We start from the raw sequence: 21,964 nt of genomic DNA on the forward strand, positions 1-21,964 counted from the left end.
TGTATTTAAACATAGTTTAACGGTACATACTTAAACTTAAAGTACAAGTTTGCCTTAAACTTGGTTTAAGTACAAGATGACAGAAAGATTATGTTCTGAATCAAGCATTGAATTCCGAATCGCAAATCGGGTCTCGAGATTAACGGATACCCGAATACGTTTATGTATCGACAAACTTCCAAGATTCTGATTCGAACCCGAAAAAATTTTCCGACATAATTCTGCAATTCGGGTATTCACACACCCTTATTACCTACATAACCTATTATATTGTTTTAAGTAAAAATCATATTACATGTAATAGTAACTTTAAAAATTTGTAACTATAATTATTTATTAGAAATGTTTAATATCTTAAACCAAATTTGTAAGTTCAAAAATTTTTGTTTATTTAACATATTATTCGCCAATATATAAAATCTGAATTTGAAATATTACATATTAAGTGATACAATTTTGTATCTTATTGCACATATAAAATTCCACAATCGCGCGCATTCGCGAACTGCGCCGGTGGTTTCCAAAGATGGAACCTGCGGGTGAAAGGGGGAAAGGGAGGAATAGAGATCTTCAATTCAGTTCACAGAGTGGAGCAATGTGGAGAAGAATGGGCGTTCCGTCTCCATCGTTTCTGTATCGACATTAAATTGAACCCAAGAAAATAAATTTTACTTTCAAAGAACCAATAAATTAATTATAAATGGGCGATTTTGGGAGTTGAAATAATTAAAATATTATCCCCCGGCAAGTAATTAAACAAACCCGGTGGGATTAAAGTATCCCAAAAATCTTTTAATGTAACACGATAATTGTTGATTAAACAATTTACTAAAACTCGTGTATTTGATTCTTCGCTACTAAATTAAATCGAAAAAAATCTTATTAAATTTATATGCAATATCAAGTTTATATAATTCATTGAAGTACGTTACGAGTTACCACTTTGAATTCAGTGGAGAACAGCGATCACAGAACAATTGAAAAATTCGTCAAGGCTCAATCAAAGATCGACATGCTTACGTTAATGCAATTGGTAAGTCGTTATATTCCTTTATAAAAATTTTATATCCCTTTTTTCTAATTGTTTCGTATTTATTTTTTCACGTTTACGTATTATTGTTTTAATTACGCCTTATTTTTCTATGGACCTCGTTCTTTGACTTCTCATGCGGTCGATTGGTAACCTACTTTACAATTTCGTTAGTACTATGGTGTCGCTTCGAAAGGAAAATTTGTCATGTAAATCATGTGCTGGTACACGGTGATAATTATAACGTAGAACCTACATAGAATATAAAACCGAATACGAGGAATGTCCTGCGTCCTCACTTGTAAACAAACACGCGAATCGTACGTTGAGCCGCAACGCGTCCACGTGCAAAACACGTTGCGTTTCGTACGCTGATATTCTTCCCCTTTCTCTCCATATGTGTGTTGCGTCTTCTGATATTGTCCTTAACCCTTCGTCAGTCATTTTGAAAGTATTGAACGGAAGTAACAAAGAATTTGTTGCAATTTAATTTCTCCTAAAAACTGTCTGTCTTCAAATTCTACGAAGATGTACGATACCTTTCGCAAACATAGTACAGGACTATGTACTAAGACAAAATTTATATCATTGCAAATAGTTGGATTAGTAAACCAAAAAATTATTAAATTAAGTAAGAATGTAATTTTTATATGAAACCATAAATAAGTATTAGCACATATGATACATATATAATATATAAATTTTCGTCACACTATACGTATATATATTCCTTCTTCTTATGTAACATTCTTACAATATTCTAATTTCATCTTTCAATTCGTGATGTAATTAAATTTCTCTTCAGATATCTAGGTTTCTCCTATATTTGTTACCTTCTACATATATATACATATATATATATATATATATATATATGTATAATGTCTATAGAGATATATGACTTTTGTAAAAATTATCGATACCAATAATGCAACCCTTGTATGATTCAACGTGTCAGAATGTTATACAATTTTAAGGGCGTCGTAAATGTTACAATGTTAACTGATGTAATACGAAATGATAATTACGTATTCGAATCGATTATAAGCGTCCTTATGTCTAGTACGCCTTTGAACTTGACAAAGTTGAATTCTACGAAGTTTGGAATTCTCGTTGAACCTCTAGAATGCCTCGATGTATTCCCCTGCCCTGCAAAATTTTTTTTCCGAATTCCTCGAACGCAAACTGGGAGTGGCGTCCTTCAGGCTCCTGTTTTCGTTATTCTGTACCGAAAGCTCGAAGCATAGTTTGCTGATATCGTTCGTAGCGATGACTTCGAGGAATTCAGTGGTAGGTGATACGCATTAAATTTCACTATCTTCAAACGTGAACGAAACATTTTTTAGCGTTCGAAATCATTTTCTAATTCTCCGTGTAGTGTATCTTCCGGGGAATCGTGCAAGTTCTGAAATTTCATCACTTTTACCGGAAATTACGCAAGGAAAATCGGTTGACGTAACGAGCGACGCGATCGATTCGAATAGCCGTTAATCAAAAGCACGCTACTAAAAAGACTTTACAAATTAGATAAAAATAGTAGCATCAATTTCTACAATGTTTTCTTAACATTGAAATACAAATATGTGTATAATTTACGTAGTGAACCCCGCAATTCTAAACATTCCGTGTAGCGTCCATACTTCCTGTAGCGTCTACTCACATACGCGTTACAGTTAATTATCAATCGTAAAAATTAGTGGTATATTATCTGTTTTCAATTGCAAAGGAAAAATAAAGCGAATAATAATTCAATCGGTGCCACTATGGAAGGAAAAATGGTGACAGTGTTCCTCTATTATCTCTTTATAACATTATACCTTGTTATCGCAATACCAAACATACCAAACGTGGTCATTTAACCAGAGACAAACTTTGTCTCTATTTCAAACATTCAATTTGAAATATTCTAACGACTGATTCTTTTCTTTTCTCTTTTGCAGCTAGATTTATCGTGTGATGCCGATGGAGTGAAAATATCCGACACACCTGATTGGAACAATGATATATCGCATGGCCAGCAAATGCAAGCGTCACGCGACCAAGACCACATACAGCTGCAACAACGTGAACAGTTGCATCGCGACAAATTACAACAACAACGAGATCGCGACAGTGACCGAGAACAGCATCTACATCAGCTACAGTACATCGGTAACTTGCTGTTAGACTCTCCGCCGGCGAGTAACTTCCAAGGATACTCACACGATGCATCTTGCGCGCAACCCAATAAGAACAACAATATCGATGGTAAAAGTTCCGTTTCCTTTGTCCCATTTTTATATAATCGTATGTGACCGTCTTGTTTTGATTTTTGGATAAATTCACAGATTGGCTGTTAGCCCTTCTGTTATGATGGATACGGTTGACGATCGAATGTGATCAAATAATATACAGAGATAGGAGATATTATTTGATTTGTTATGTGAATATAAGATTATTTATTTTTACCCGATACAAAGATAGAGAAGGTATTTTAAATGTATTTTTTATCTTATATGAGTAAATCATGTACTTTTAGATTCATTAGATAAGGATAAAATCGGCGAAAATCTGCCCCCGTGATTTCTCTTCACTATAATTAATAATCTGTTTTACAATTATTAACAAAATGATCAAAGACCTTCGTTTTTGTTTTATAACTACCATCAGTTTTATGACTAATCTTCGTATAAATTTAATTATTGATTCCAATATCTGCTTAACGAGTTACATTGTTTCCTCTTTTTCTTTTTTTTAAAGATTCAAGATATAAGAAAATTTGTTCTAATCGCCTGCTTGGTTGTTTCAAAACTAACGAGCGCGTACGTTCGTCGTTTGTCAATCGATAGTCCTCGTTGCGCTGTGTCGTATTTTCTTGTGATTTTATTTAAAACGGCAACGTATTTTGTATTTTTTCCCTCACGTTAGGAGACATGTCAATTTCGGATTTATTTGGACTGGGTTTACCTCGGGGATCATTGTTAGGCAGCCAGTCAACAACTGCGTCTCCCGGTTGCCGTAATTATCAGTATCAGGGTCGCAATCAAGGATCCTCTCAGCATTATCAGGTGACATTTCCTTTTATTTTTTATATTGTGCTTAAGATTCTCCCAACTGCCTGAGATATTTCAGTCTCATATAGGTCAAGTAATTTCGCTATTTACGTCATACTTATCAGAGATAATTACCCTTTTAGTAATTCGTAATAATATCTCATAAATAATAATGTTTTTTTATTTTCGACAAATTATAAAATAAAAATTAAATAATCTATAGCGTAATAAAATAATTATTAAGTAATTATTAAGTTTAATTAAATTCTATGAAGACCCAACTATGGTCTTCATTCTATGGTTGGGAAGGTTCCTATCTGTATTAATAAAATTTATTTTGAATCCAAAGGTCCTAGAAGGACCATTATACGTGAGCGGTAATTTAATGATTTCTGTGAATACGTTTTAATTACTCGAAATGTACGAGGAACTCGAAGATCCTTAAAATGTTTTTCTTTCAATTTATGAACGTCACGTGTTGGATATGATAGTGAAAATCTCGAATAGAAATGAAGTAGGCAGTATTCTGAAACGTCTGCCGGCTGCCAATGCAATAACCGGAACAATGATTATCCTCATTGGAGTGACTCCAACTGCTCCTCGAACTTCCTTTTCCGTCCGTGGCGCGGCTAATTTTTTTGCACAATAGGGACCTCCTGGATACCTGATGTATCGATTTTCAATATATTTTGTTGCGACCAATACCTCCTAACATCAATTTAGGATAGTGCAAATAACGATAACGGATGGAGATAATAAAGTCTGCGACGATAAAAATAATATTTTGTAAAATTTTAGAGCCAACCCGAGAAATCCAAAACTAAGTACATATTGTAACGTATAGCAATATTTTAATGGATTTCTTTTCTCACAGTGATAAATATTATCAGTCATGTTATCAATGGGTTAAAAGCTATTTTCTTTGTAAATAATAAATAATAATAAATAATAATAGACAATTATTGCAATTTAAATTGCAGCGATAGTTAAATAGTACTATACGCGGTCGAAAGGGGTAAAAGCAAGAGAGACCCATGTGAAAGTCGTGCCTTATCGACCAGACACTTTAATGGACATTTTATCAGGCTCTTCTCGTCGCCTTTAACGTTATTACCTTCACCATTTGCTGGATGCATCTGTACATAAAGGACCGGCAGGACATCGAAATGCGCGTATTAGAGCCGACATATAATACGTTGGGCAAAATAAATTACGCATAGCCGCGCGCGTTAGTGCGACCCGAATTCCAGGGTAGCCAAGAATTTACAAGCTTGAGCCAAACGGCTCTATCACAGCTCACTCTTCTTCTATCTTCGCTTCTCTTTGACCTCAGCTTTTCTGTGAACTTGTAATTGCGTGCCCTGTTGTTCCTGTTTTTTACGTTGCAACATTATTTTGGACGCGGTCCAATAATGGTGTAGCAGGCTTCTCTTTGGCAAAGAAGACGCAAATATTTTCTTATTGCTTACAAGTAATAAATTGAATGTTTTCGAGATATTTTTATAATCAGAAGATGATTTTTTGGATTGAAATATATATTTAGAAAGTTTTTAATTGGTTTTGTTATATATTTTTGAATATAGGGCAATGATAGGAGCGGAATTTGCTCGAACTCATCGATACTTGAAATTCCAAGTTCCCCAAGTTCTATTACTACACCTGGTAGTCCTAGCACACCTGGTAGTCTGTATTCGAATCCTTATTCGTACTCATCTACGAACAGTAGTAACCAGACGACATCATCACCGAAAAGTCGAGGATCTTTGCAGAATGTGGGATCACCCTCATCGCCCATTCATTCTCCTTATTACGGAAGACCCATTCGTGGGTCACCACCTTATAGGTATTTCTTAATTAATTTTTTATTATCACGTATAATTATAATAAAAACAATTACTAATTGGTCATTTTTATTTCAACAGCGACTGCAGTAGTCCTACTTTCGAGTATCCACATGTGATGGGGTGCAATGGATCAAGATCGAATTCACCAGCGGACTCAGACACGAGTGGTATAGGTAGTGTGGATGGGTCTCTATCCGATATAATGGTATTTTTTTTTAAGTTATAGATAATAATTACCTAAGTTCATCAAGGTTAGGGAGAAATAAATTGTTTCATTTTAGAACTGTTTATCGTTAAATTCATCGTCACACGAATGTTACCCTCAGTCTCTGGGTTCATTGATGTCGCCGGAAGTGGATTTATGCACAAATAATAGAGTAGCCGCGTTCCAACGAATGGCAGTAAAAAAATATTTATCTTCATCCCATCAAAACTCGTCGACACATCATCATCATTCACATGGACACAATCGAAGTCATCACTACGGATCGAATCAAAACGGAGGTTTCCTGAATTCTTTTATGTCGCACGAAAAAAGCTGTTGTTCCACCGGAAATCATATGATGGCCCTGAATTCACCTCCGATAAATATTTTGGATCCACAGCTCTCGCTTGAACGTGTAGCACGTTTTCATCGAAGTGCCGCTGGTAATAATTCATTGATTAAAATATAAGAAACAGAAGAGAGGAGAGAGAGCAACATTAAAAAATTATTATTTCAGCACTTTGTGACCCAACTTGTACTTGGAGTGGCATATTGCCGCAACGCACTCAAAAACCATCAGGTTACTCATCTAAAGTATTCCTTGGTGGTGTACCTTGGGATATCACCGAATCCCTTTTAATCGCCACTTTCAAGCAGTTCGGTCCAATACGAGTGGAATGGCCGGGAAAAGATCAGTCTGCCACGCAGCCAAAGGGATATGTATATATTATATTTGAGTCAGAGAAACAGGTAGTGTAATATTTTTAGTACTTTATCTCTTTTCTAATTTATTTGTTTTTAATGAGCTACAACATATATGTATTGTTTAAGGTGAGAACTTTATTGACATGTTGTACACATGATTTTACCAATGGTGGCAGTTGGTATTACAAAATATCATCTAAACGTATGAAAGCAAAAGAGGTGCATATTACTTCTTTTTTAGTAAAATTCTATTCCATTTCTTGTAAGAGTTATAATATTCATGTAATAATTTTGACATAGGTACAAGTAATACCTTGGATTCTTGAAGATAGTAATTATGTAAAATCCTCATCGCAAAAACTTGATCCTCATAAAACAGTATTTGTTGGTGCTCTTCATGGTATGCTAACTGCCGCTGGTTTAGCAAAAATTATGGATGATCTGTTTCGTGGGGTTATTTATGCAGGTAAAAATCGACATAGCTCGATTATTAGATGCATATTAGTAAGATTAAAATTTAATTTCAGGGATTGATACTGACAAACATAAATATCCAATTGGATCTGGCCGTGTTACATTTAGTACAAAACATTCATACATGAAAGCAATTTCAGCTGCTTTCATAGAAATAAAAACTGCCAAATTTACAAAAAAGGTTCGCGTAATTTTATGAAATGTTTATGATATATTAAGAGAACAAAATTATAATACAATCTATTGTCTTTAATAGGTGCAAGTTGATCCATATTTAGAAGATTCCATGTGTTCAGGGTGCTCTGTACAACAGGGACCCTATTTTTGTCGTGAAGTGGTATGAAAGAAATTTTTTATCCTTTTTATATAAAAGATATTTTATTATATTTTATCGTATTTGTAGGTGTGCTTCCGATACTTTTGTCGCAGTTGCTGGCAATGGCAACACTCAATGGAATCAATGTGGCATCATAAACCTTTAATGCGCAATTCAAAGACAAATCAAGTGGTCGGATTATCGCCAAACGTAAATTCCTGGTCTCGTGGAACGAATAATCCCACTATTTAAGTACAATTATTGAGCTTCTCTTCCATGGTCAGATAAAATTTTTTTTTTGACTATTTGTTTTTGCAAGGACGTTGCGCTAGCTGACTTACTGACAGGGTGCAAACTTAGTTTTTTATCGCAAAGCTGCGGGCAGCTGGTTTGACGATATGCATTGAAATACCGGACATACCAGCTGATCGGCAAATGCAACGATTTGTTTATTATCGTTACTATCACATACGTCCGCGGTATAGAGACTAATGGATAAAAATCGTGTTTCTCATAAAGTTCCTATTTCGAACGCGGCCACAGTCGCGTTCTCAACAAACAGTATTTTTATTTAGTACGTTTATTTAGGGACTGGTTCTCTTGTTGATCGTTTTATTGCAATAATTGTGCCATTGAGTAACACATCACATTATATGATAATTATGCGTTACGAGTGTGCATTTACATTGAATCCGTGTGGGTCCAATTGTGGCTTTTATAGTGACAATAATTTTTATACGATAAAATGGGAAGCCACTCGATCGTTAAAAAAGAAGCGAAACAAGAGAAGGAATGAGTTCACAATGTTTAAAAAATCCACAAAAATACAACGCGCCGCTATAATAATCTATCGGCGAAATATTACGCTTAATCGTACACTGTTCGATGAGATTAGATTATTGTGGAATTCTAGCGGCAGGAGGAGTTGTTCATTTAATTATTGTTATTTTTTGCGAAGAACGCATTTAATTTGAGTACCAATTAGAACCCAGGCTATATACCGACATTTGTCGATGATATCGCCCGTCGTTGTAGTTTTACGTTACATTGTACAGTGTAAGGGTTATTACCAAAATGGCAATTGTAATCATAATTTATACTCTTAGCCAAGGCGATAAGCCTTTATGAGCTTCGTTTACAGGGACTGTTTAACTGTTGACGAAATGGAGAAGTACATGGTCTACGATTCTGGAGCGGATTGTAGTAATTTGATTCTGTTTTTATTTTTTGTTACGATATTATGTTATGTATTTTCTTTCAAGAAGATTTTGCAATATTGCTTCTAATCGCGTTTCTGATGTTTTGATATCATTTTGTTGAGTGAATTAAAAATCATATTTTTGCAGATAGACTTCCATTTGTCGTTCCTCCTTTTTTGTTTCATCATTTTGTTCCTTTTCTTTTTATCGTTCGAGAAAATAATTCCTCCAAATGAACCTTCTGCCCTTTTTAAACTCCTGGCCTTAAAAATATCTGCTTATGCAAACTGCTAGATACTAAATGTTATTATATGAGAATTTGATAGTTAGTATGAACAAAATCATAAAGTAAATATCAGTTAATAACACAAATTATATTAATCATATTAATTTGTATTTAATTTGTTCAATTTTGATATATTTAAATTAATCCAAATTACAGTACTTCATTCAAATTGAAGTTTCTTGTCGCAAATAATTACAAATATCTTCGTTATTAAAAAAAAATTATAAGAAGTTCGGAATAATTGTAGGGAATAAATATCGGCAAAAATAAGGTGAATTAAAGTCTAAAATTTGGAACTTAAAATTTCTGAAATTTGAAATTATACTGGAAGAAAATTCAAGTTATGATTATCAATTTTTAGAAAATTATTGAAACAGATACAGTATAAAACGATGTTATTCAAATATTTCATATTCAATATTTATGATAATAGTGATTATGATTTATATATTATATTCTTTATTTTAAATAATTATAGATTATACATTAATGATAATCATACATTAATGATGATCCAAGATAAAAGTATAAATTTAAGATTTAAATAATTTAAAATTCATATAATCAACCGCAAGTTACACTGCTATAGTACTGAATTACTTAACACATATTAAAGGGAAGGTGAATTTATCATATTTCTGAGTCATTAAAATTTCGCCTGGTTTAAGGAAGTGGAACAAATATACAAAAAAAATATATCGTGTTACATCAAATACAATTATCAAACAATATGGTTATTATATACATAAGAAAATACTCCTATGAAGTGCTTTAATACAACATACAAAATAATATATGTATATATATATACATATATTCTACAAAAGCTTCGAATGTAATCATAAAGTTTTTAGTAAACAAAAGATCAGTTTTTGCTAATGCCTAAGAATGGTTCTAAACTAATGAACGACAAAAACTCTTAGACTAAAAACTAACGAATTAACGGCGAAAAGATAATGAATAATGAGCCGTCAGAAATTTTAAAGATGCTCTTTTATCGGAAATATTATCTTATTTACAAACTTTTAATAAGTCGTGCCTTTTAATATAATCTCCATAGATTTTATTCTAACGTGGAAAACACAAATTATTTTTAAATCATTGATAACCACGCGATACAGGGTGATCTATTATTAAAGAAACAAGACTGCTACTGGTACGCATAATGTCAAGTTTTCTTAACACTTTTAAGAGATTTAACCACTCGCGAGGCAATGATTACATCGTGCTCTAGGTAGCAAAATATTTTTATTTATGTTCATACAGAAAGTGCCTCCTATTCTTTCACTTTTATTGATAATAGAACCTATATCTATAATTTACAAATACATTCGAATAACATGTAAAAGCGATTCGATCAATAGTAAACATATATAAATACTAATTAGCTTAAAATCAAGTAAGCTTTATCCGAAATATCAATAATTTATATTGCTTTAGCTTTTTTCCTACTGCATATATCCTTGTTAAAACATACCTTGTAACACAAAATTGATATATTAAAAACAATAAATTGTTCTTTATTATGTTAACAATATTGTATTGTTTCATAATATATAAAATTGTGCTTTAAATTACATAAAAAGATTAAACAATTAAGATTTATTTTCTTTTAATTATGATTCATTTGACATTTATTACACATTTCTTATATAAATTGATTAACAGAAATAAAAAAATATATTCATACTGATAATTGTAACAATTTTTGCCACCTTATTCTTAACTGTAGATATTATGAACTTTTGTGTTTGACTTGTTTACTTAAAGCTTGATACAAACCAATCAAGGAAGACAATGTTCCAAGTGCCCCAACTTGCCAAGTTTTCAACTGTCCTCCCCAGAATGTGCCAGATGGCAGATAACTAACTGCATAACTTATATCTAAGACTAATCTTATGCAAGTTAGTAATTCATTCCACCTCTGTCTGCTTACCGTCTTCAAAGCAATTCTGTTCAAAAATAAATATTATATATATAAAATAAAAATAAATAATTGATATTATAACATCATATTAATCATATCAGTATAAAAATGTTTGTATAGTGTTCCTAAATTTACCTTGTATTGCAGTTAGTTTTAGTAAGATGCGTCTTATAATTGCTAAACTGTTTTAATTTTCGCAGAGATCTATAAAAAGATATACATATAATCAAAGTGTTTAAGTACAATATTTAATTATATCTTCTGTATAACATACTTTAATAATGACAGTTGCAGAGAAATTATCCAGAACCATGTTGAAGCATTATTCCATGCTTCAGTATCAATTTTAATCAATTTATGTTTGCCAGCCCAAAAAGTGTGTTCTACTGGGCCAAACATAATATCCACCAAAATCTGCATTAATTCCACACATCTGATCAACCGATCTGGCTCCTATTAGATGACATATGAAATTTATATGCCTGTAGAAGAATAGTATACATTTGTACATTACATTAATATATAGAAAATGAAACACAATTTGCAGAAATTATTTTCTTTTACATTGTAAGTATATTTTACTTCATTAATATATATACCTCTTTTCCCCATCCATATTTCATTGCATAATGAACGGTTGGTATGTCATCTAATAATCTTAAAATCATTCTGCATTCACTCATTTGACTGCTAAATATTTTTAATTTCTTTTCTGTTTCATTTGAAGATGTGCCCAACGTAGCAAATTTTGCCATATAAGACAATGTTCTCAAAAATTTATCTCTACCTTGATGTGTTTCCAGATATTCTGATATTAATGCAATAGTCATATTGGAATGAATATGTTTGAAAATATAGATCTGACACTGTAATAAAAAAAATGTGAGATAATATAATAATTTTATTAAGAATAATAACTTTTTATGGATCTGATTATTATATAGTCGAAGCAATAGTAATATCTATAATTTGTAAGGTCAAGTGTAAAAAAATGGCAACTCACCGAATATGTAATGCAAATAAGTTCTTAGCTTTACCAGCCTATACATATGTGTCCTACTTATTATCAATAAATAACATATGTCACATGAAGGAGTATGCAAAGTGAGTTAAGCTGTGGAAAGAACTAGCTTTTTCATACATTTCATAGAAGATTTCCGAATTATTTATGTGCATTTACATTTTATTTTGTTATGAAATTTGTAATTAAAAATAATTTTAACATAAACAAGTTTGAAGTGCGACTTTTCATCCCTTCTTACTTGACAATGCACTCTTGCGGTTGTGTCACAAAAATTGAAATGAAAAGGTAGTTGGTAAGAAAGAAACTGTCATCTATCGGTAAAAATCAAAATGTTCGTAAATATTGAGAAATTGACACATATAGAATTATTAAATAATATTCGTGGTATAATTATTCTTTCAAGAGAACACGATTTCGATTATTTATAAAAGATTAGTCTTATACAAATAAATATCAGAATTCTTCGGTTTCAGTACTGATTTCAGCATTTCTAATAAATTATATTTTGCTGAATATTTATTGAAATGTATTTCCAGTATTTTAGACTACTAAATTAATTAGCAGCATAAATAAAATACATTATGTTATATCAGATTGTATTATGCAAGTTAAACATAACTTGTAAAGGCCGCATAACGACATTTTTCAAAACAACTAGTCCCTATTAGAATAAAAGATATTCCGTAATTTCCAACATACAAATATTTTTAATTTATTGTCTAAGTATCATAATTAAAACTTATTTAAAGTACCTTCTCGATTATAAGTACATATTTCATATCTATACTCCGTTTAAGTCAAGTTAAGAGAGGTAAATATACCCGGTCACGTGATTCTCCATTGTCCTACTAGCCACTAATTACTGGTGAATTATAATTTAAATTGATTTTTTAAACTTGACACATTTAATTAAACAGTAGCTGAAATAATCTAGTTTTAGATACATTCAGTATTATTAGTTAAAGAGTTAATGTTCAAAAAAGGAGCTTTCTATTTAATAATTCTATCAAAATTAGAATCACGAATCCTCAACAATTTTCCCTATCCGGATTCCCTATCCGATCACGGATTCCGTGATCAGAGCGTATAGTTATAACTGAACATTCTATTTAAGATTTCCCATCTATATGTGCAGTAAGTTTATGGCGAACAGGGTGTAGTGGGGGAACTGTCTTCTCAAAGCGTCGTATTCGCTCATTGTTGTGTGTCGCTTTAGAGCAACGTGATCAGTGGTTTGGAGACGTGATGACGTCAGACTTCGAGGCACAAGCCGAGAGCGCGTTTAAAGCCGAGTAGGGCGTGAAAGTGTGTGTCGGTGCCGCTCGTTTTCCTTCTAGTTTCTTTTAATCTAATCCCCGTTCGACGAATAATGTGCAAGTAGCATCGTGTGCCGCCGTGAACCAACGTGGGACAATTATGTTCGGTGTTCTTTTAACGTGATTAATAGTGAAAAAAAGGAATACCATGTTCCGCTGCATACCGATTTTTAAAGGGTGTAACAGGCAGGTGGAATACATTGACAAGCGTCATTGCTCTCTGCCGTGCGTCCCCGATGATATTTTACGATATTCGAGAAGCTTGGAAGAGCTCCTGCTGGACGCGAATCACATTCGTGATCTACCTAAGGTAGACAAATACCGCTACATGCCAACTTTTCTGTCTTATAACCCGTATCTCTTTTTCTTTCTATGCGTTTCTCCCCTCTCTTACTTCTCTCGCTCTATCTTTTTCTCATTGTATCTCTTTTCCTCTTGCTATTGTGCCCATGACGTATCATACCATCGGCTGTAATGTAACGACGAAGAATGTGTACGGCATAGCTAATACCTTTTTTATTTTATTATATTAGCAACCAGAATACAATTCTTTGAGTTAATTTACTGAGTTGGGTGCTGTCTAAAGCACTACTTATGGCGTAAAGGGTAGCTTTTATTGTCATTGTTGTTATTTTCTTATCAAATACGCTTATTATTGTGTCTTTCCTCGTTCCAGAATTTTTTTCGGCTGCAGAAGCTACGAAAGCTAGGCTTGAGTGACAATGAAATTCACCGCTTACCACCAGATATCCAGAACTTCGAAAATCTCGTGGAGTTGGATGTATCCAGGAACGGTGAGTGCACGTTTTTCTTTTTTCTTCTTTTTTGAGTTTAGTCATTTGCGGTTTTGTGGCGGTGTGGCGTCCACGACGATAGGATAGGGTCGATCCCCGGTTTCAACGTTTCGTTAGGAATGAAACATTTTCCTGGACTGTTTTTATCTTCGTCTTTCCGGTTATTTTTCTTTTCGTACACGGTTGGTGAGCAAAGCACTGCTTGTACATGGCTTCTAACGAAGCACGTGTACATGGTTCAGACACGATTGTCAATGAGAAAGTTGAGTGTAATAACGTGCGTACAAAGGCGTCGAATAAAGAAAAGTAGAGTTAAACGAGACGGTCCGTTAATGGAACCTCATGTTCGAGGTAGATAAACTGCGAAACAGTGCCCCAGTGTCAAATATTAACCCTCGAATAGCATACTATGGACGGGGTGAGTCATTTCTGACTTGTGTCTAAAATTCAATTTCTTAATGTAACTTTATTATTACATATAAATAGGAAGTAAGAAATTGTGGTTATAAATTTTATTTAAAAAATATATATATTTATCGCCAATATTGCATCTTTATTCCCAATTTTGAAAATTAAAAAATTACGAATAACTGTAAGTATTACAAAATTGTATAGACGCTATATTTAGACGAAAAATTTATATAATTTATTAAATCTTATTGTTAACACATCTTTCCTTTCTGAAACATTACACTGCACTGCGTGGAATACTAAAAGTGCATTCTTTTGTTTGGTTTATTCAATCGTAGCTGGTACTAATACTTTATGGGCAAGTTACCGCTATCATTGTATTTTTTTTTTACATTATACTGCCGGTTAGAGTGGCGTAAGCAATACACCGACTATGATCTAACAGATTGACTGTTACTTTCTGTGATACAAAAAAATAAATTTTGAACGTTATGGTTATAACCGTATATAGTGCAAAGTTACTATAATTTGTATTTTATTCTAATACAATTCATTAACAATTAAAATATATATCATAAAAAGTAAGATTTCTATAAGGAATATCGATTCTATAGTCGATATCAGATGTTTCTCGATCATACTTTCGATATGTCGATCGTTGATTTGATCGAGAACGGCGATTATTGCATTTTTTTCGAGGGTTTAATTAATAAATCTAAATATTAGTCAATTTTTAAGTTTGAGTAAAATAAAATCACTGATATACATAATTTTCTGCTTTATTTTTCTAGTAAATAAATAGAGATACTATGAGTTGCCTAGTAACTTCACATACAATTATACTAAAAGAACTCTTTCTTTCTACTGTTTTATAAACTTATAAATGTATAAATTGGGAAAGGTAAACAAAAATTAAATATTTTAAAGTTCGTTTATACTTCCGTAACATATTTATAATTTCATGAGGTCGCTCACACTGTCATTTTAGGCGTAACTATCGATCGATCGAACGTTTCGATTCAAGGATCGATTCAGGAAGATGAAGACACACATTCTTATAGTAAACGGCGCCTCGTTTACTTTCTAACGACGATGCAGCGGCTTGTAACTCGAAAGGCACGTTGAAACGCGTTTTTTAGTCCCGCCTCGAAGTTGTTTCCCAAGAGGGAAGCCTTTCCTTTCTCGCTGTTCGCTGGATTTACTTACCGTTCCACTTCGGCGTTTTTATGTTTACCTTATGCTCGTCCCTCGCCACCCGCGTATATACACACTACACACGGAAACTTCGTTACTTCACATGCAGCACGACGTGACGGCCAAAGAAGGAATGCACCGTGTAGAGCAGCGATTTTCAACCAGTGTGCCGCGAGAGGTCCACAGGTGCGCCGCGAGAATTTTTAAAAGCACGTAATACCTAGTTATTTGGTTACTGATTTCTTTTCCCCTAGATTATCAAATAAAAAATACAGCAGCAAAAAAAAAGAAACAAAGAAAAGGGAAAAAGAAACTAACACCCCGGTGTCAGTGTTCCGTCTTGAACCAAATATAATATATTTTCGGGTGTGCCGTAGAATTTTAGTAATTACAGCGGTTACAAAAAATATTTGTACATATCCTCATTTTTTAATGAAGCGATCTTTTACTAGATTCTACATTTCATTATGGTAGTATCAAATTTTTTTAATCATATGAAAATATTTACTCTTGAACGATATGCAATTTATTTTAGTTGGATCTAATTAACTAGTATATAAATCATAATAGATAAGTGCAGTGGGATACAAATACTTCTTGTAGTCACTGTAGTTTATGTGTACCATAAGATAAAAAAGGTTGAAAATTGCTGTTATATAGTCGTGGAGACTTTTTCCCTTCTTTTTCACCGGTCCCTTCTTCTTCTACTACTATCTCCCTGGAATGTTTTCTGCCGCTAAATACTCAATAACATTCGTACCTTAGTTTGCGCTTCACTGGACATCTCTCTCTTGAATGTGAAACGACGCTCTTGTCAACGTTTCGCGGCTTACGAATTCCCTTGCGTTCCTAAGGACTCGAGTTTAAGAACAATATTGATTTGAAGTTTTATATTTAATTCTTGATATTTTAAATATTTTATAACTGGAATTTTGGTCTGTATATAGATATTTAAAGATATATCCTACCTATTTCCAATAATTTATTTGTTCATATCTTCTAGGTGTTGAGTACGTAGTGGCGTCATTTTTAAATTTTCGAAATGGCGCACAGTGCGGCATTTGTATGAGGATTCGGGACAAAAATCAAAATTCAGTGGTCACGTTTACACGTTCACAGGCAACGTTCTCACGTTCGCAGGCCACGTTTGCAAATCAAATACGTATGGTTTGTGGAACAGGTTCCTACATTCGTAGACCATGTTCGCAGGCAATGTTCGCACGTTCGCAGACAGTGTTCGCACGTTCGCAGGCAATATTCGCATATTTGTAGGCCACGTTCTCAAGTTTGCTGGCCACGTTGTCACGTGGCATTGTATCGTAAAAGAAATAGTACTTCTGTTGAAAAAAGAATCCCATTTCACAAATTGAGTAAAAAAATCGAATTCCTAAAGCCATTTATCTCTTTATACTATATTTTCTCTACCTCTGCTTATCACATTCTATAAGTATAATATATTTAACATATTATCAATTCCATTACAATATTATTCACATTATACATCACAAACATTAATCTATTTTCGTATCTTATATTTCGTTTTACGATATTATGAGATTTTTTCACGGCCTATCTAGGAAGCTTTTAAATAACATCCATTCAAATGCATATAAGCTATCTAGTTGACAGTATGTTAATTATGATTACGTATACAATATGTCATAAATACCACGTGAATGAACAATGGACAACAAATGAGCCACTCAGAATTCTGATCAACTTCTCATACACTAAAAAAACAGAGAAAAGTGGTGATGTTGCAAACGTAATTTTTTCAAATTTATCTTGCAATTTACAATTACGCATCTCATCTTACTGTAAATAAACTCATCATTGTGTAGCTCATTTGTCTTTGTATATTATTTAAATATTAGCTATGTACCCGAGTAATGAAATTGATAAATGTATAAAAATAAAGTTGATCAATTTGGCTTATTTAGAGGAGTGTAAATATCAAACGACGTTGTGTTGTGTTCTTGACTGTATCGCTAAAGGTACAATGAAAATACGCGCTATAGATAAATTCTCTCGCGTAATTACTACTTCCTGATGCGCGGTCGGCCTCGTTATCAATAGACGTGCCGCTTTTGCATTCTTTCTTACATACATGCGCGCGTGACACATCTCCGACCGAGTAATTAGCTTCGAACCACGGTGCCTGTGGGCGCATGTTTGTTTATTCGTTGTGTAAAATGAAATTTTTCATTCATCATGCCGGAATAACGGGCTTCGACTGCCATTAACGTTTTGTAATTCGTGATTTCATCTTCTACTGCCCAATAACATGATTTTATTTTTGCTGATATTATTTTTGATATACTAAGTGAAAAACTTTATATAAACTTTTCTTTCAAAAATCCATAGTCCATATATTTTATTTATATTTAAAAAATTGTTCATAGAGATATGTTATAGATTATTCTTTATTATTAGCATTGCCTTACAAGGTTTATAAAAATATAAAATAACTGATATATATGAGAATGTCATAAGATAGATTCATGTCTTCTATGAAAACCTTCGGTAGAATAGCTTAATGGTTAATGGGATAATTTGTTTTGTTAAAATAAAATAACTCTGCTAATGCGTTCGTGAATTGTTGGACGATTTCTTCCAAGAGCTTTCACTAACGAGCCTCATTACTAAAATCGCTTATGTAATTAATTAAAACTTTAATTTAGTAACAAAATTATCTAGATAATTGCTTAAAGTTTAATCGAAATTGGCTTCATTTTCTTGGTTACCTGACTCATTCTTCCAATATCTTCAATTAAGCGATTCACCGTTACCTAAACGATAGTACGTAATCTGTAAATATTTCAAATATGTACGTACTCTTCAGTATTAGTTCGAACATTCAACATATCTTGTTTCATTAGTTTGTGTTCGTTAATCGCTTCGTATAATAAGTTGGCGCGAAATGGTGGGAACGTTTAACGGTCTAAATCGAGCTAACAGCCTCCATTTTTAGTCGAAACGGTCGAATAATAAATGAAAAAAAAAGAAAAAAATGAAAAGGAGAAAAAGAAGAAGAAAAAATAGAAAAAAAATTTCGAACAATACCAAAGTGTATAATAAGCGGCGGCATTGTACATGCTGAAAAATGAATTCTTTTGTTCGCAATGAAAGTCGAGAGCTGGAGTTCCAGCGAAGTAAAACGTTCTGCCGGTTTTACACCACGTCGACCTAGCGATTTTCGAAAACGAAATCGCATGCAACTTCGTTGCTCACTCACCTGTACCTTGTCCTTTCGCCTTCATTCATACGATAAATCGAAACCGTTCCAATTTTTATTCGGTATGGTCAACTGTGAAATTCTCCGTACTTCGCAGTAACAGATCCTTTGTACTATTCTAATTGTGCTATATCGTGATAAATGTAAGCGTGGATGGATCAAAAAAGTCCATTTCGAGTCCATTTTATATAAAATTCAGAAATCAATTTCTCATTCTTTTTTACATGTTGCTAGTGGCTTATATTAAAAAATTTGAAATTTACAAGATAAACACTCTAAAAATTTGCACCTACAAGTTTTTATCGATTTTCTTAGTTTTATCGAATTTTTATTGAATTCTTAAAAAAGATCATTGCATACATACGTGGTTTTCAAACCAGATAAAAGGGCTTTCCGTAGGTCATCGACTGTTCTCTTTCGCAATAACTGCTAAAATTCTTAGAATTCTTATATTATTATTTACCGATAATTTGCTATTTCATGATCGTACAAATGTAATCATTTAAAAGATACAATTGTACGACCACTGAAGATTGAACGTATGTAGTTACCTTTGAATACAGAGAAGATAGGTAACGCAAACTAGATAAGGGGAAATCGATTACCCAAATTTCGATGGACATGTGGTCATTGGCTCGTGTCACTCGATTGTTTTCGAGTGACCACCATCGTGATACATCGATAACAGGTCACGATTTCATCGATAAGATCTCTTCATCGTTGTCCATCAGCTCAATCAAACAGTCGCTTTAACAGTAGCCTTTATGCAATCTCCACTTCTGATTGATTATGTATCGAACTAAGAGCAATTTCCTCGAATAAGAAAGATTCTATATTGAAGTAAGTACAATATCCTCGGGGAAAGAAAGATCATACATTAAATGAAGAAGAATTTCCTCGAACAAGAATAAGAAAGATTATATACTGACCTAAGAACAGTTTCCTGGAATAAGAAAACTGATCTGTTCTAAAATTACGGATCTTTGAGTAGTTCTTAACTTAGACATCATCTTTCGACTTTGAAACTCGTAACATTAAAGAAACCACTCGAAAAATTTCTCTTCGCCAACAACCTGAACTTCACAATGCTCGGAGACTCTCAAAGTGTTTCTAGCCGCTTGAGAAGCTTCCATCGGGTCACTTTATGGCTTTACTGTAATAAAACCAAAAAATACCAAGGTTTATTTTAATCTATCCAACAGTATATTGATCATTTTTTACGATTTCTTGTCAACTTAATTTGGAAATTGGACAAATTAAAATTAGAATAGATTGGGTAGAAAGTGCGACTATTTAGACAAACCTAAAACTTTAATTTTACAAAACCTTAACCATATCGATCGTAACCAATTTCTTACATTTTTAACTTTCATTTCATTTAATTTACATTTCAAACTTTCTCGATGGTGAAATACCACGATATTAGATTTTCGGAAGTAATCGTGTTTGCACTTTGCATCCTCATTTTGCACTTGCACTTTGCGCCAACGTTTCGTAGACATTACAATCCACTTCTTCGGGACATACTTGAAGCAGTTTCATATATCTACGAAACGTTGGCGCAAAGTGCAAGCAGAAAGCGCAAATGCAACGTGCAAATGAAAAGTGTAAATGCAAAGTGCAAGTGCAAGTGCAAGTGCAAGTGCAAAATGTAAACACGATTGCTTCCGAAAAACCAACATTATGGCTTCGTACATTTTCTTTCCCTTATTTGCCCAACAAAGGATTAAATCACTATTAAAATAGCGGAGAGACCACTCGTCAGAGAAGAATCCATTTAGCGACTTTTATTCGATCATCGATCGATGTTTCCTCTTTAGTTTTACGAGGATAAAGAACAATGAAAGAACCAAGTCTTGTACTAAGGAACATTTCGTTGTTCTCTTCATTTCTCCCGTTCTTCTCGTGATTTTTATCGAACGAATATTACTTCTGTCTTCTCAAGGACGTCATTTTATTGCCAGCCATGACGCGCACAGATGGAAGATCTGTGTCGTCGGTCAATGACACACAATGGCATTCCCTACGAGACCGGAACTAGCGTTCACCAAATATAGAATGTTCGAAGTTGTCGCGTCTTGGATGTGGTATAGTAATTCGATATTAGGGCACATTAATTTCCACGAGTATGATAAACTGGAACTCTCTACCTCGGGGGCGATGCTTCGTGTACTGTTGGACTAAATGGGTTGATTTTCTATGGGATTAGGCGTTTGCAGGATTGCACCGTGTGCGAATTAACACGAGGAACACCGGTCCTGTTCCCTGGGGAAGAAAAGAGGCTTGATTTAGTATGATTTTAACACCGGGGAAAGAACAGATGACGGCAGTCGAGCTGAAAGAGGAATCATACTTCCTTACCTAAATTCTAGTTTATTTTAAATTAGAGTATTCGAATTTCAACTAGAATTTTTAATAAAACTTGTCTCAAGATTATATTGATAGAAATAGAAAGTAATTTCATCACAATCATTTTTTCTATTAGTTTTATTTTACTATTTATGTTATAATACAAATTATTATGTACAATAGGCTATAATATAACTACAATATAAAATATATTAGAAATTAATATTTTACTGTAAACATTTTTTTTGATAACGTTTATTAGATGTGTTTGGCAGAGGAATTATAAAACGTTATATATCTAATTTTCTTGATCTTTTGAGAGATATTATTACATATTATGTATGTACATACCTAAGAGCACGTAGTTTCTGATTAATTCAAACAGATTCTAGGAAATAAACACGATTGAAGAATAAAAACAATTAAATAATATGTCGATTGCCAAACAAAATACGACGATTTTAAATCATGTTACCAAAGATTTCCTCCGGTGTTTATCTCTAAATAGCAAAATTTGTAAGCAAAAGATGCGTTAACAGCTCTAGCCGTGAACTTAATTTTAGAAATACCCTGCGATATACAAATAACTATAAGCAATTTTACGTCATCGGCTGTGAATGTGT

General features: G+C 33.2%; 3 protein-coding genes across 17 annotated transcripts in view; 2 read left to right on the plus strand and 1 right to left on the minus strand.

Moving 5' to 3' along the window:
• Window positions 1-583: 583 nt before the first annotated feature.
• Window positions 584-8,957, plus strand: LOC100742522 (cytoplasmic polyadenylation element-binding protein 1). Of its 5 annotated transcripts, none has more exons than XM_033321909.1 (12): window positions 584-1,033; window positions 2,971-3,283; window positions 3,938-4,077; window positions 5,646-5,905; window positions 5,985-6,111; window positions 6,188-6,554; window positions 6,629-6,861; window positions 6,943-7,035; window positions 7,117-7,282; window positions 7,344-7,471; window positions 7,547-7,627; window positions 7,694-8,957. In XM_033321909.1, the coding sequence occupies exons 1-12, from the start codon at window positions 1,013-1,015 to the stop codon at window positions 7,856-7,858; spliced, it is 2,094 nt and encodes a 697-aa protein (XP_033177800.1). In that variant the 5' UTR covers window positions 584-1,012; the 3' UTR covers window positions 7,859-8,957. The 5 variants fall into 5 exon arrangements, with proteins under 5 accessions (XP_033177800.1, XP_003491241.1, XP_033177799.1 ...); XM_003491193.4 differs by having other exon boundaries at window positions 1,013-1,033; window positions 2,971-3,277; window positions 7,694-7,858; XM_033321908.1 differs by lacking the exon at window positions 584-1,033 and adding an exon at window positions 2,197-2,320.
• An 890-nt stretch (window positions 8,958-9,847) lies between these two features.
• Window positions 9,848-12,312, minus strand: LOC100742640 (peroxisomal membrane protein 11C). Its single transcript, XM_003491194.4, has 5 exons — window positions 12,022-12,312; window positions 11,618-11,884; window positions 11,293-11,471; window positions 11,154-11,222; window positions 9,848-11,043 (listed from the first exon to the last, which is right to left on the minus strand). The coding sequence occupies exons 2-5, from the start codon at window positions 11,846-11,848 to the stop codon at window positions 10,827-10,829; spliced, it is 696 nt and encodes a 231-aa protein (XP_003491242.1). The 5' UTR covers window positions 11,849-11,884; window positions 12,022-12,312; the 3' UTR covers window positions 9,848-10,826.
• Window positions 12,313-13,228: 916 nt separating this feature from the next.
• The window catches only part of LOC100742759 (protein lap4), a 52,490-nt gene continuing 43,754 nt past the window's right edge, over window positions 13,229-21,964 (plus strand). For 9 of the 11 annotated variants that reach the window (XR_004462096.1, XR_004462097.1, XM_033321921.1 and 6 more), the window contains exons 1-2: window positions 13,229-13,668; window positions 14,035-14,152. Coding sequence is in view for 9 of the 11 variants with exons in the window: in XM_033321921.1 (XP_033177812.1) it covers window positions 13,507-13,668; window positions 14,035-14,152 (280 nt within the window). In the remaining 2 variants the exon portion in view is untranslated. The remainder of the gene's footprint in view (window positions 13,669-14,034; window positions 14,153-21,964) is intronic. The other 2 variants (XM_024369099.2, XM_003491195.2) reach the window with 1 other exon arrangement.

Source organism: Bombus impatiens, unplaced genomic scaffold, assembly GCF_000188095.3.
Source record: "Bombus impatiens unplaced genomic scaffold, BIMP_2.2 scf_0526, whole genome shotgun sequence".
Taxonomy (NCBI): Eukaryota; Metazoa; Arthropoda; class Insecta; order Hymenoptera; family Apidae; genus Bombus; species Bombus impatiens.

Excerpts from the sequence above, each read along its gene's own strand:
- LOC100742522 (XM_033321909.1), top strand. The coding sequence starts at position 1,013 with ATGCTTACGTTAATGCAATTG. Across the intron at positions 5,906-5,984 it reads CGTGGGTCACCACCTTATAG|CGACTGCAGTAGTCCTACTT; the intron begins GTATTTCTTAAT and ends TTATTTCAACAG. Across the intron at positions 6,112-6,187 it reads GGTCTCTATCCGATATAATG|AACTGTTTATCGTTAAATTC; the intron begins GTATTTTTTTTT and ends GTTTCATTTTAG.
- LOC100742640 (XM_003491194.4), bottom strand. The coding sequence starts at position 11,848 with ATGACTATTGCATTAATATCAGAATATCTGGAAACACATCAAGGTAGA. Across the intron at positions 11,472-11,617 it reads AATATGGATGGGGAAAAGAG|GAGCCAGATCGGTTGATCAG; the intron begins GTATATATATTA and ends GTCATCTAATAG. Across the intron at positions 11,044-11,153 it reads AAAACTAACTGCAATACAAG|AATTGCTTTGAAGACGGTAA; the intron begins GTAAATTTAGGA and ends ATTTTTGAACAG.